Source organism: Nelumbo nucifera, chromosome 1 (genome assembly GCF_055504915.1).
Source record: "Nelumbo nucifera cultivar China Antique chromosome 1, China Antique-T2T, whole genome shotgun sequence".
Classification (NCBI taxonomy): Eukaryota; Viridiplantae; Streptophyta; class Magnoliopsida; order Proteales; family Nelumbonaceae; genus Nelumbo; species Nelumbo nucifera.
The window spans coordinates 16,182,453-16,195,893 of record NC_142649.1 but is presented as its reverse complement, the minus strand read 5'-3'; the positions used below and the strand labels follow the sequence as shown (position 1 = coordinate 16,195,893).

Here is a 13,441-nt window from a genome sequence, read left to right as displayed (position 1 = left end):
TGGAGAGTTTTGTGGAGGTTTTTCATCCTTAGTTCAGGGCAGGTTCTTGGGGATTTTTCCCAAAAACCCGAGATAATTGGAGAAGCCTTGTTATAGGTCATAGAGACAGTTTGAACCAGGCACTTGGGGATCGGAGGTAAGACTTTTGTTTTCTATTAGGGGTGGTTTTGGTTGGAATAAATTCTGGAACCTCTGGAAGGGCTGGTTGAAGTTTCTCTCTTTCTCCCCATCCCGCAGAACCATGTGAAACCCTAATTTTGGGGGGTTGAGAGGTTGTTCTTTGCTAAGAACAATAAATCTATCCTAGTAAAGCCCCAATTTGATTTTGGGGAGCTATGACTACTATGAAGCTAGATGGGACCAATTATTTAGCTTGGTCTCAATCTATTAAGATATGTGCGTGTAGTAGAGGAAAATGGGGTTATATTATCGGGAGCAAGAAGAAACCAGAGGAGGAGGATCCTACCTATGAAAGGTGGATACAGGAAAACTACACAGTAGTGGGTTGGCTAGTGTATTCTATGCAACCACACATTAGTTAGCATTACCTATGGATGGAAACTGCAAAAGAAGTGTGGGGTAGTGTCACAAAGACCTATTCCAAAAAGCTTAATGTTGCTCGAGCCTACAAATTGAAGCATAATGTGAATAATCTAAGACAGGGGGAGAAGCCCTTAGCAGTCTACTTCTCTATGCTGAAATCTCTTTGGCAAGAGATTAATCTGATGGGGACTGTTGTTTGGGGTTGCACAAAGGATGCAGAAACAAATAGGAGGTTGTTGGAGAGAAATCGGGTCTTTGAATTCCTCACCAGACTCAACTCAAAGTATGACATTGTGAGGCAGAATATTTTAGCAAAGGATGAGGTGACTTTGTCTCAGTCATATGCTATGGTGAGCAAGTTGATCACTATGCTAATGCGGCGATGAAGCCTAAACACACTAAAGACGCATGTTGGAAGCTACATCCAGAGCTTGTTCCTACTAGATTCAAGAAAAAATGGTGGGAAAAGGGTTGAAACTAGAAAAGGTGGAAATGCAACACCTCTTCACAAGGTGAACAAGGACAAGGTGGAGAGAAGTTGGTGGGAGAATAGCTTACAACCGCCAGGGCTGAATATGATAAGTATGGTCAAATCATCAGTTACTTCGAGTCCATTGCTATAGCTCCTTCAAAGTTCCCTCCTCTACATATGCTCATTTAGGTATTCATGCCACTGCATATCATGCTTTTGTCTCAAGTACTCATAAAACCCTTTGGATAATTGATCCTAGTGCTTCTGACCATATGACCAATGTTTCACATTATTCACCTCTTACCAACTTCTTTCTGGCCGAGATAAGATATCTCTTGCTAATGGCTCCCTAGCCCCTATCATAATGCCCTGACCTTATCATTTGTTCTTCATGTACCTAAAATTAATACCAATTTGCTTTCAGTTAGTAATTTGACAAAATCCCTGAATTGCAGTGTGACCTTTTTTCCTTTATATTGTGTTTTTCAGGACATGGAATCTCAGAAGGTAATGGGAGTGGCCATGAGGCGAATGGGATCTATCTGTTAGACATGTCTGAGCAGAGCCAAGTACAACCTAAGAGAACTGCATTTGTTTCGGAGTCCACTAGTCGTATTATGTTATGTCATAGTCGTTTGGGTCATTTGTCCTTTCTTCATTGAGTTAGTTGTTTTCAAAGTTATTTAAAGGAATTAGTCTATCGAGTCTTCATTGTGAGCCTTGTGAGTTCTCAAGGTATTGTAAGAGCAGTAATCCTTCAAGTAATAAAAGATCAACTATTCCTTTTAACATTGTTCACTCTGATGTGTGGGGGCCTTACAATTTACCATGTATCGGTGGGTATAAATATTTCATCTTGTTTATTGATGATTTTTCACGATATACTTGGATTTACCTTATCGCTCTCAGGCTGAAGTGCCTAAACTTGTGCAACAGTTCCATGAACACATACTCAATTTAATACCTGCATCATAATATTCCGGCTAAACAGTGCTAAGGAAAATTTTGAGAAGAACCCTACCTCCTATCTTGAGAAGTTTGGGGTTGTTCATCAGAGTTCTTGGCCTACACTCCACAACAAAATGGAGTAGCGGAGAGGAAAAACAAACACGTTGTGGAAGTTGCAAGGAGCATTCTTTTTGCTACCCATGTTCCTGTGAAGTTTTGCGGTGATGCAGTTTTAACAGCAACATACCATATTAACCGCATTCCTTCTCGAGTCTTGGGGTTAAAATCTCCCTTTGGAGTCCACTTTCCTGATGTTGAGATTTTCTCTATTCCTCTGAGGGTCTTTGGTTGCACTTGTTATGTCCACATTCCTAGTTCCAAATGATACAAGTTTGACCCCAAGGCTCAGAAGTGTATCTTCCTTGGTTATGCCTCCACACAAAAAGGGTGACTATTGTTTTGATCCCATTAGTGGCACCCGATTTGTTTCTATAGATGTCACCTTTGCTAAGTCAGTTCCTTTTTATAGCCATCCTTCTAAGGGGGAGAAATTTCTCAAGTTGTTTTCTTCATCCCTTCCGTTGCCAACTCCAGTTAAGTCTTTTGTCGAGCCCTCCACATATATCCCCATTCTCGTGGAAGAATCTTTTCCTTTGAGGTCTTCCACTCCTCCTCCTCCTCCTCCTCCTATTAGTCCTCCAATTGTTTTCACTAATCCTATTCTCTAAAGGTGGTGCCAGTGGCAATGGCTAAGGCAAACACAAGTTGATCCCACACCTCCAGTTGAGACTGAGGCACTCCCAATTATTGACGAGAGGACATATCCATCACCTCCTCCACCAGCACCCTCGTTTCCAAACCTTGACCTACCCATTGCTTTGAGAAAAGATAAGAGGAAATGTACAACTCATTGTATTTCCAAACACCTTTCCTACAGCTTGTTGTCCCCACCCTACTATGCCTTTCTAGCCTCCATTTCCTCTCAATCCATCCCAAAGTCTATTTCAAAAGGCTTAGTCACACCAGATTGGAGGGATGCTATGAGTACTGAATATAGAAGCCCTTCATAAAAACAATACCTGGGATATTGTTGACTTGCCAGCTGGGAAGGAACCTATTGGGTGCAAGTGGGTTTTCACTATCATGTATCGTGCAGATGGGTCAATTGAGAGGTATAAGGCTCGGTTTGTTGCCAAGGGATATACCTAGGTATATGGGATAGATTACACTGAGACCTTTTCTCTAGTTGCTAAGATGACTTCACTGAGAGTTCTATCCTTGGTTGTGACCTATGATTGGCCTCTGTATCAATTTGATGTTAAGAATGCATTCCTGAATGGTGATCTCACTGAAGAGGTATATATGTCCCTTCCTCCTAGTATATATGGCAAGGAAATGCAAGGTAAGGTGTGTAGATTGAAGAAATCACTTTATGGCCTAAAACAATCTCCATGTGCTTGGTTTGACAGGTTTAGGGTTGCTCTTGTTCAGTTCGGCTACACTCAGACTCAATCAGATAATAGCCTTTTTGTTAAGAGAATAGGCACTCTGGTGGCATTCCTTATAGTTTATGTAGATGATATTGTGGTTACTGGAAGTCATACAAAAGAAGTTAGTGCTCTCAAGAAGTTTCTCAGTTCTAAATTTGAAATTAAAGATTTAGGGAAGTTGCGGTATTTTCTAGGCATCGAGGTTGCTAGGTCCAAGGAAGGTATCAATATTTCTCAACGGAAGTATGTGCTAGACCTTCTTACTGAGACTGGAATGGTGCTAAACCTACCTCTACCCCTATTGATGTGAATCATAAACTCTCAGCTAATGATGGAGAACTTTTAGCTGACAGGGGAATGTTTCAACGATTACTGGTGAAACTTCTTTATCCATGTATGACTCGTCTAGCCATTTCATATGTTGTGAGTGTCATCAACCAGTTCATGCATGCTTCCAAAGACACACATATGGCTGCTGCAGAAAGTGTGTTATGCAACCTTAAGGGAACCCCCAGGAATGGTATATTATTTGCTAAACATGGACACATGAAGGTAGAAGCACATACAGATGCCGATTGGGCAAGAAATGTGGATGACAGGAGATGCACATTAGGATATTGTGCTATGGTAGCCGGAATATTATTTCTTGGAGAACCAAAAAGTAGTCAATGGTTGCTAGGTCTTTAGTTGAGGTAGATTATAGAGCTATGGCCCATGGTGTTTCTGAATTGTTATGGCTTAGATCTCTCCTTAATGAGAAGGGTGTTTCATGTGACAAGCCACTGATGGTGTATTGTGATAACCAAGCTGCTATTAACATTGCTCACAACCTAGTTCAGCATGATAGAACTAAGCACATTGAGGTAGACAAACACTTTCATTGCATTAGAAGAGCAGCTAGCAGATTTTCTAACTAAGGGAGTCCCAAAGGCAAAGCTTCAACATTATATAAGCAAGTTGGGCATGATTGACATCTATGCTCAGCTTGAGTGGGAGTGTAATGACAATGGGCCAAATGGGCCCTAGTGTTCTTTATTTCTTTTAAGTAGTGTTTAAAAGTTATGTTTCTTAGTTATGGGCCTTATGGGCCTTATGGGCCTTCTTTTATATTCTTTAATTATCTCTTTAGTGTTGGCTGCCCCATTAAGGGCATCCAAGTAATTGTACTCAGACTTAGAATTATTAATAAAAGTGATGAGAGGGGGCTAGAGAGAGAGAGAGAGGTTTGAATTCTTCTTTTCTCTTCCCTTCTTTTCTTCTTCCACAACCTACTGCTGAAACTTCTTTTCTTCTTCTTTCTCTTTCTATCTTTTCTTCTTTTCTTGCATTATCTGAATTACTGTAGGTGTAATTTTCAACTATTTCCATATATCATCGAAGGAGAAAGGTAAGAAAAGGTCTAAAGACTTTACCCAACAAATGGCCCTACTTAAAATACTTTCCTTCACACAAGTTTAATCCCTCTCCTTATCATTGAAAATTTTGGCATTTCTTTCCTCCCAAACAGTCCACACCAAAGCATCTCTAGCACACCTCCACAAGGTTTTAAGTCAGTTATTAGGTAAAGGAGCAGAAGTTGGGATGTTTGAAGGCTTTCAAGCAGGAAGAAAAGGAGTTCCCATTACCCATCTCCAGTTTGCTAATGACACCTTGATATTCTTGGATGCTTCAACTGTGCAAGTGTTGAACTTAAGAGTGACCCTAAGGTTCTTTGAATTGCTGGCAGGGCAAAAGATCAACTTGATTAAAAGTATGATGATTGGGGTAGGAAGTATTTTTGAGACTCTTTTGGAAGATTGTGCTGCTACATTGGGTTGCTTGGTGGGGGGGGAGTTCCCTTTTACTTATTTGGAAGGGGAGGTTTCTTTCACTTGGGAGGAGGATAATTTTTATTAAGAGTGTGTTGTCTAATCTACCAATGTACTACCTCTCATTATTACAAGCTCATGGTTCTGTGATAAACTCAATAGAAAAAATGCAAAGGGAGTTTTTTATGGGGAGTCAAAGGGCATGGAAAGATTTTCACTTGGTAAAGTGGGACAGGATCTGTAGGGAGAAGAAAAATGGAGGTCTCAGAATCAAAAAATTGAAGCATTTCAATAAAGCTCTTTTGGGGAAATGGCTATGGAGATTAGAGAGATGCCCCTTGTAGGAGGGTGCTGAAGTGCAAATATGGGGTGATTGGGTTCAGGTGGGATTCTAGAGAAGTGAACACATCTTATGGAGTGGGTGTTTGGAAGGGCATTATGTGCTTCCAATCAGCATTCCTCAATAATTAAATTGGGAAGATGATTGCCTAGGCATTGGAAAATTGTGTGACCTTTGCCCACAATTGTATGGATTGGGAAAGAAGAACAGCTCTATCGTGGAGAATTTTCAGATCAATCAAGGTAGAGCACTGTGGTGCCCAAGATTTAGAAGATCTCCTTTACGACTGGGAAATTGAGGAATGTGAAGACCTACTTGCAAAGTTACAATCATCCAAACCGCAAGTGGAAAGGAAGGATTCAAAGTAGTGGAAAGAATCTTGAAATGGACTGTATTCCATCAAACCCTTCAAAAAGGCTCTATCAAGGAATAGTGGAGAAAGTTTGGAATTAAAAGGGATTTGGGGAACCCTGCTCCTCCAAGGGTGGAAACCCTTTGCTTGGCTAGTGGCACTAGATAGAATTCTGACCCAAAATCATATTCAAAGCAGAGGTTTCCATTTGGCTACCAGATTTTCTTACATGAGAATGCAGAGGAAAATGTTTATCAATTGTTTGAGTGCCCCCACTCTAAAATCATCTGGTGCCACTACCACAATGTAGATGCATACGAAGGTGAATGTGAGGGGTCTGCATCTATGTACTATCCATGACTTTAGGCCTTGATCCCTCGTTGGAACAAATTGATCACTATATGAGCCAACTAGGATTCAGTCATACAGATGTGATAAGGAGAAATGCTCCATGATCCAACCCAAAGCTTGTAGGGAAGAACATGAATCAGAAATTTCATTGAGGTCTGTGGTGGAAGAACCTGAAGCCCACCACTGACCTCGGACCTCCTCGGGGGATGCAGAAACAAAGCCACCACAGTACCAAGAGAGCTTTGGGGTATATAGTGGATGTCTGCTACTCTCTCGCCTGTGGACAGAGACCAAAGGCCAAACCACGTAAATCTATGTATTGTTTCTTCTCTCTTCTTAGTATCTCTGTTTTACCTTGTGTTTGTGCCATTCAAACCTGTTTGATTCTTGGATTGTCGTAACAAAACTGCATATTTGAAATTCCTGCTGAACTGAATCCAGGGTATGATTTGACTCAGTAGGTACTTAGTTGTGATATAGTTAGTCTGCCTCACAACTATGCTCTTTAAGGGAGAAAAGTCAAAGAGCTACTGTAAGACTCTTCTCCAGCTTGGATCATTCTGTTTTGGTGTCCTTTAAGGGGGCTCCCAAAAGATTATACAGATAGACTCTAAATAGGAGGTAAAGTGTGATCTGTGTAGGAAACCAAGGCATACGCACAACTCTTGTTGCAAGCTGAACCTTCATTACCTGTCTGATTCACCAAGTGAAAGAAAAGCAATGCAAATGTGACAACCACAAGTGTTCTTCAATCCACAGCAGGATCTAATGGTTTAAATAGGTATTTAACATCAAATATAAAGCTGATGGTTCTCAAAAGAGATGTAAAGCAGGACTTGTGCCTAACAATTACACATAGGCCTATGGAATTGACCACCAGAAGACTTTTATATCTTGCTTCTTACTTCTCTTTGCCTTTATATGTTGGAAATAAAGATTGAATTCATAATAGAGATCTATATAAGGAGGTGTATATAAAGCTACCAAAGTTATATGTTTACCAAGGAGCAGAGGAAAACTGTCTCGCCTCAAGAAGTCTTTTTGTGGCATGAAAAGTCTTCACATGCTTGGTTTGAAAGTTTCAAAAATGTTGTTCAAAGAGTTAGAGTTAGTCAGTCCCATGCTGATCAAGTTTTGCTCATCAAAATAGACTACGACCTAGTGACAATTTTAAGTGTTTATGCAGATAACATTGTGGTTTCAATGCACAGCCTAAAATTTTTCCATTCAAAGCAGTTTCTTACTTCTAAGTTCAAGAATAAAGGCCTTGGTGATACAAGATATTTCGTACCTGTCAAGGTTCCTGAATCCAAGAAAGGAATTTTAGTTCACAAAAAAAATGTCCTGGATTTACTGAAAGATACAAGAAAACTTGGGAGTAAATATGGCTGATACTCCCAGAGATCCTAATGGACCTAATCACAATCTCATAAGTGATCAAGGAGAGTTACTTAGTGACAATAAGTTTCAGAGGCTTGTGGATAGAAAATTGTATTTATGTATGACAAGACCAAATAATTCCTGGGCAGTAAGTGACTAGTGTAATATGTTAGTATATGCATCAGCCCAAAGTTCTACATTTGGAAGCTGTAGAACACATTTTATGTTATCTAAACAAAAAAAAAAAATCCATGGTTCAGCTTCCCAACCACATCTTCTATGCTCCCAAATTTCAGCAGTCACTGAATCACGTGATTATCTCACCCTTCTCTCTTAATTTCTTCAAGAATAATTAAATCTAATCTCCACTTCCTTAAAACAAATTTTACTGTACTTCTCTTCTCCACGGCCCCCAGGCAATTAGAAAACTGTCACCCTTGGAATGTCCCCCTCTGTAAGCTCCCCATATGTCCTATCTCTATTTGAACGCCGAACAGACATCTTTGTCAAAGCCTCCAGAAATGGAATTGTCATTGAGTGTCCATTTCAAAAGATGTTTCTCCCCACACAAGTCCAGGCGCTTTTTCAGCAATTTGTTAAGGACCTTGCCTCTCGTGCTACTGTTTCTTTTTTCTAGAACCAAAAATAGGGCTAGCACTAATTGCTCGTAACCGTCAAACGACACACCCAAGAATGAACTGATCACCAAATTGTTCTCCCTGACCCAATCTGAGATCCCTCTAAAGAATTGAAGGAGCAAAGCAGAAACTAAAGACTTCAAGGTACTCTATGATAATAAGGTCCCATTTGGTTCATGGAAATAGGGGTCTGGAATCGGAATCGGAATGGCCCATTCCAATTCCAACTGTTTGGTTGAGCAGAATCAGAATCCGATTCCCACTCCTGGTGGAATGGCATTCCCCCATTTGAGGGAATGGCCATTCCCTCCCCCTCCCTTTGGAATGAAATCCCATTCGATCTGATTCCAATTCCTATTCCAATTTCTGTCTGTTATGGGAATAGACCATTCCGATTCCGACTCCGAAGGATTTCGATTCTTATTCCAATTCCGACTGCGAACCAAACGGACCCTAAATATGAATGCAATCAAGCAATGAGTAAAGTTATATAAAAAAATACAAATCAATGTCTTAAATCCAGACTTTTATAGAATTTGTGATTAAGATGTATTAGTGAATATGTAATATTCAATAAAAAATACCTCCACAAACATTCCAACCCCAAAAAGGTAAAAGATAAGCATATTAGCAGCTAAAAATGCAAATTACAGTCCCACAACAAGCATCACAAAAGGGAAAAGTATACCAAATAAAAATGAATAGATGTGAATAGATTAAACATCAGAATCATGCAAGCATAATAACATCCAATTAAAAAGAAACATTTTTCAGGTAGAACCTTGATGCAGCCATATCATCAGCATATTCCCTATGTGATTGTCTATCACCGCTAAGCATGGACCTTCCGCGTGCTTGAAATAAAGGATGTTCTGGACTGCAAAAGCAACAAAGAAAAACTAGTTTAAAACTAATAAAAAGTGCATTAAAGAATTATATTTCTGATGAAAAACAAGAAAGTGAACATACATAATGATACTGATAAGAAAATGAGCATATATGTGAGGATGTATAAAGGGGAGGCAGGAAATTCTCAGTTACAAAAACAACTAGTTTACAACTAAAGTAACAAAACATTAAACAACCATATTCTATAAATGATTAAACCAAGCATACAAGTATACACATTGACTTTAAGAATGTACAAGGAAGAGATCACTTCATTAATACCATGAACAAAAAATTATGGTGGCATCAGTCTGTCAGCATACAACAGCAATTCCAGCTCCAGAGTTGGTTAAACTATCCACAACATGTCTAAAATCCCTTATTATCCCATTTAATTGAACCATAAAAAGTGAAGCTCTGTTGCATGACTACAATACAATCCTTTTCAAGTGTCAGAGGTGACAAAAGTTCATAATAGAACTACTAACCTGAGTCAAATTTCCTCATTCTAGAGGATTGCCTTCTTCCTTTTCTTTATTTTCCAATTTGTTTCTTATCTTGTCTATCACAACAAGCATTATTGATTATAGAAACAAGGTAAACCTCTATTGTTTGAGGTGTTTCAAGAAAGGGAGCAATCATAAAACTAGACCTGCCATCAAAGATACAAAAGAAAAACAGAGAAAATACAATTCAACCACTTAGTTGCACACCAGTAGAAGGAGATCCTCAAATAAGAAAGCCCCTACCTACCCCTTCTCTTGTGGGATAATCAGCTATGTTGTCTAATGATCTGCCATCCATCCAAATGAGCAGTACAAATGAGTAGTCAAGCACTTTGCTTCTCAACTTTCAATCATTAATGTATGAAAAAGTCATCTAATACTAGCTTGGTCATTCTTAACTGTAGTAAGAGCAGTAAACATTAGAAAACCTTGAAAACAAGTCAAGTAAGGAGTTTCTACTTTCAGCTTTTAGCAACCTTAAAAATTATAGTATGGGAATCAGCCATGGACACCATATCTGTATATCCCCTTCATCCTATTTCAAACAAGTTGGTTTTGTAGAATCCACAGACCACCCATGAAGACCTCTCAAAGAATAAATAAATCTGATCCAGCATCCTAAATTTATGGATGGCCTGGCGTTGTTTTTTGACTTAATTTAGTGGGTTTTTCTCCACTATCATGAGGGAAGAATTATCCTTTTATCCTTGTACAGCAGCATCTTGTACCATCCTCGTGTCTCATTTCAAAGTATCCAGTTATTTCCTAATAATACCGTGTTCATTAACCACTAGGGTCTCAAACCCAAGCCACCTCTTTAGATGGAAGTATGCACCATGCTTCATTCTACTAGATGATACATCTCAGAGATGAAATAGTTCCATTGTTCATATTATAACATAAGAAACTGGTTATACATGTTTTGTTCATGACAGCCAAATTTCCCAATGCTTCCACACTATTGAAAATGATCATAGACATGTTTTACAGGTATCAAGAGAAACAAAGCAAATAATCAAGCTGTAGGTAAAATTACAAAACAAGGACCACAAAATTGTATGCTGTTATTGCAAATGCCCAAGCAACAAAAGGCTAATAAGCTATACTGAAATACCAATGCAAGTATGAACTGGTTCAATTTTCATCAGTACAACATGCCAAGATAAATAGTTTGAACAAGTAAAACCTTGAACTGGCTGTCCGTTGTTCAGCAATTGCTTTCCTCCGGCTGCGTCGCCAAAAGGTGTTTGCAATGTTAGGTTCACTATGTGATACACTGATAGAACCAAAAGAAAATTTCTTAGTAACCATGTTATGCAATTACAACTCTTCAATTATCAGAATGGAATAAGCACTGAAATGACAACATTTCTGGTGCACGAAGAAATCCCATAGGATAAGCAAGCAATACTACCTGAGCTTTCTCTCAATAGCTGGTTGCAACATTACATTCCGCAATGAAGGACCTGCTACATTCAAAGAAGCTTCTAACTTTCGCTGATATATAGTTTGAAGGCTCTCATCTTGCTCCATGCTGCAGTGCATAGAAAATTAAATCAAAAAAAAAATGGATGTTAATATTAGAATCATTTCATTAGAAATGAAGAAAAAAGGAAAGAAAGGAGGAAAGAAAGAGAAAAGGGCCAAACATTCAAGATGCAGTAAATCCTAAGCAGCCATATTACAATTTTGGGCAACACTTGAACTCAGAAATGGTTAACCCATGGAATATGGTAAAAAGATAAAATTTTAGTCTGAAAAGTTTTTTTGTCATAATAATCGAAGTTTGTTCGATGATAACAGAAAATTTTAGTAAAAGAAAAAATAAAAAAAAGAGTTAAAGGGACAGGTCATAAGAAATCATTGACAAAGAACAGACAACCAAAGCCCCTCACATATATAACATCAATACCCCCAACAAATTCCTTGCAAACCCATTACAATAAAAAAAGTCACCTAAAAAGGCCTGAGGAAGAAGTAAAAAATGCTAAGTTGGGCCAACCTAAGTTGCACCACTACCTAAAACTGTCACTATCATTTTTCCAAATGCAATGGTGCTTACATGAACTACAGCCCAAAAAGCTTCTAGACCATCCCAAAAATATAATACCCAAAACAAAATCCAAAAGCAGAAATGCCAACATCCACTCTATGCTAATTTCTTCCATCCCTCAACTCTTTGAATAGGCAACTGAATAACCCACCTTCAAACCATCTACCTACAAGAACTTGAACTTCATCCTTGATTCCTTTAAGACTATTTCTTCTATACCACACAATGCCTCCATCACCACTTCCCAAACAACTCCTTAGGATACTAAATTGTATATGTATATGAGTTTTTGGATTCCTTTTTTTATGGGTAATAGTGAAATTTTGTTAATTCAGGAACTGATTTAGAATTGTAATTTCATACGGCATCCCATGGAGAGGCACGAGCTACAGCCTCTCACAATATCTTACAAGTAAACTAAGAATAAATTACAGAAATCACAGCTGAGCCCAAAACAGTTCTTCCCTATTTACCCCGTGCTTGGCTAACACATCAGCCAAAGCATTTGCTGACCTCCCCACCCACTGTATAGAAACCAACATATTCCTTGTCATCCAATTAAATTTCTTAGTTTCATTCTTGTAGCACCATATAGAATCTCCAATCCTAAAGGACCCCAGTAGAGCAGAACAACCTCTCCAATCTCATTCCTCAGAACATCCCCCCCCCATCTTGCTACTGCTGACCAGCTTCTCCAAAAGTCATTATATGAGAATTGATGAAACTTTTCCAAAGTCTTCAGCCAAAGTATTGCCCTATTCAACACACAATCCTTCAGTTCCTGGCTGCTCCTTTCCTTCTCTTGAAATAATCTAGCATTCCTTTCTTCCCATAACCCCTTAAATCTTTCCGTTTCCTTCAATTTCAAAAAACACTTTCTTTGCAGTTTATTCACCTCCTAAAACTCCAGACCCTTTTCTTGCTTGAATTTGTGTCAATTGCCTTTTCCAAGTTCATCTTCTTATCTATAAGAACAATTTCAACAGATAAAGTTTGTTGTGGAGCCTAACATTATGGGCTTAGGCCCTCTTACGTTTATGTTTATATTATGTTAGTTATCACTGCTTCTTCCTTATTGGGCCTAATGGGCCTGGGTTTTTATATTGTATTTCTTATGTTTCTTACTGCCTACTAATTAAGGGCAGATTCGTCATTGTACATTTTTTCTTTCTTAATGCCCTAATATAAAAGATAGTTGGGGGGCTGGTAGACCTGGCAATTGGGTTGGGTCAAACACTTCAGGTTGATTTCAGGTTGGGTCGGCAAATGCTAGACCCTAACCCTAAATGTTCAGGTTAGGGTTGACCCACTGATCAATTCAGCTCATCCCAAAAATAACTGAAATTTTTAAAAATAAAGAAAAAATACATGAAAATGCCAAAATTAAAAGAATTAACCTTAAAATTCCAAAAGTAAAATAAAAAACTTGAACATTTAGCAATTCAAAAAGCAAAAACTAAATAGTAAAGATTAAAAATTGGAAACTTCTAACAATACATAAATAGTCCTAGTTAGACACGACAATCAGGTCAGATGATTGGCCCATGACCCAACCTAACCCAGTTTCTTCGGATTGGGTCGGGTCGGGTCATCCATATATTCAGATAACTAAATATAAGACCCTAATCCTGTTTTTTGGGTCTGGTCAGGTCGTGTTCGCAGGTTGGGTCAA

The 13,441-nt window shown here is 38.7% G+C and overlaps 1 protein-coding gene across 7 annotated transcripts in view; it reads right to left on the bottom strand.

Moving 5' to 3' along the window:
- The window catches only part of LOC104611584 (putative serine/threonine-protein kinase SIS8), a 96,143-nt gene that overhangs the window by 31,885 nt on the left and 50,817 nt on the right, over nt 1-13,441 (bottom strand). For all 7 annotated transcript variants that reach the window (XM_010278713.3, XM_088894554.1, XM_010278714.3 and 4 more), the window contains 3 exons: nt 11,131-11,250; nt 10,903-10,992; nt 9,104-9,199 (listed from right to left, as the gene is read on the bottom strand). In XM_010278713.3, coding sequence (XP_010277015.1) covers nt 9,104-9,199; nt 10,903-10,992; nt 11,131-11,250 — 306 coding nt within the window. The remainder of the gene's footprint in view (nt 1-9,103; nt 9,200-10,902; nt 10,993-11,130; nt 11,251-13,441) is intronic.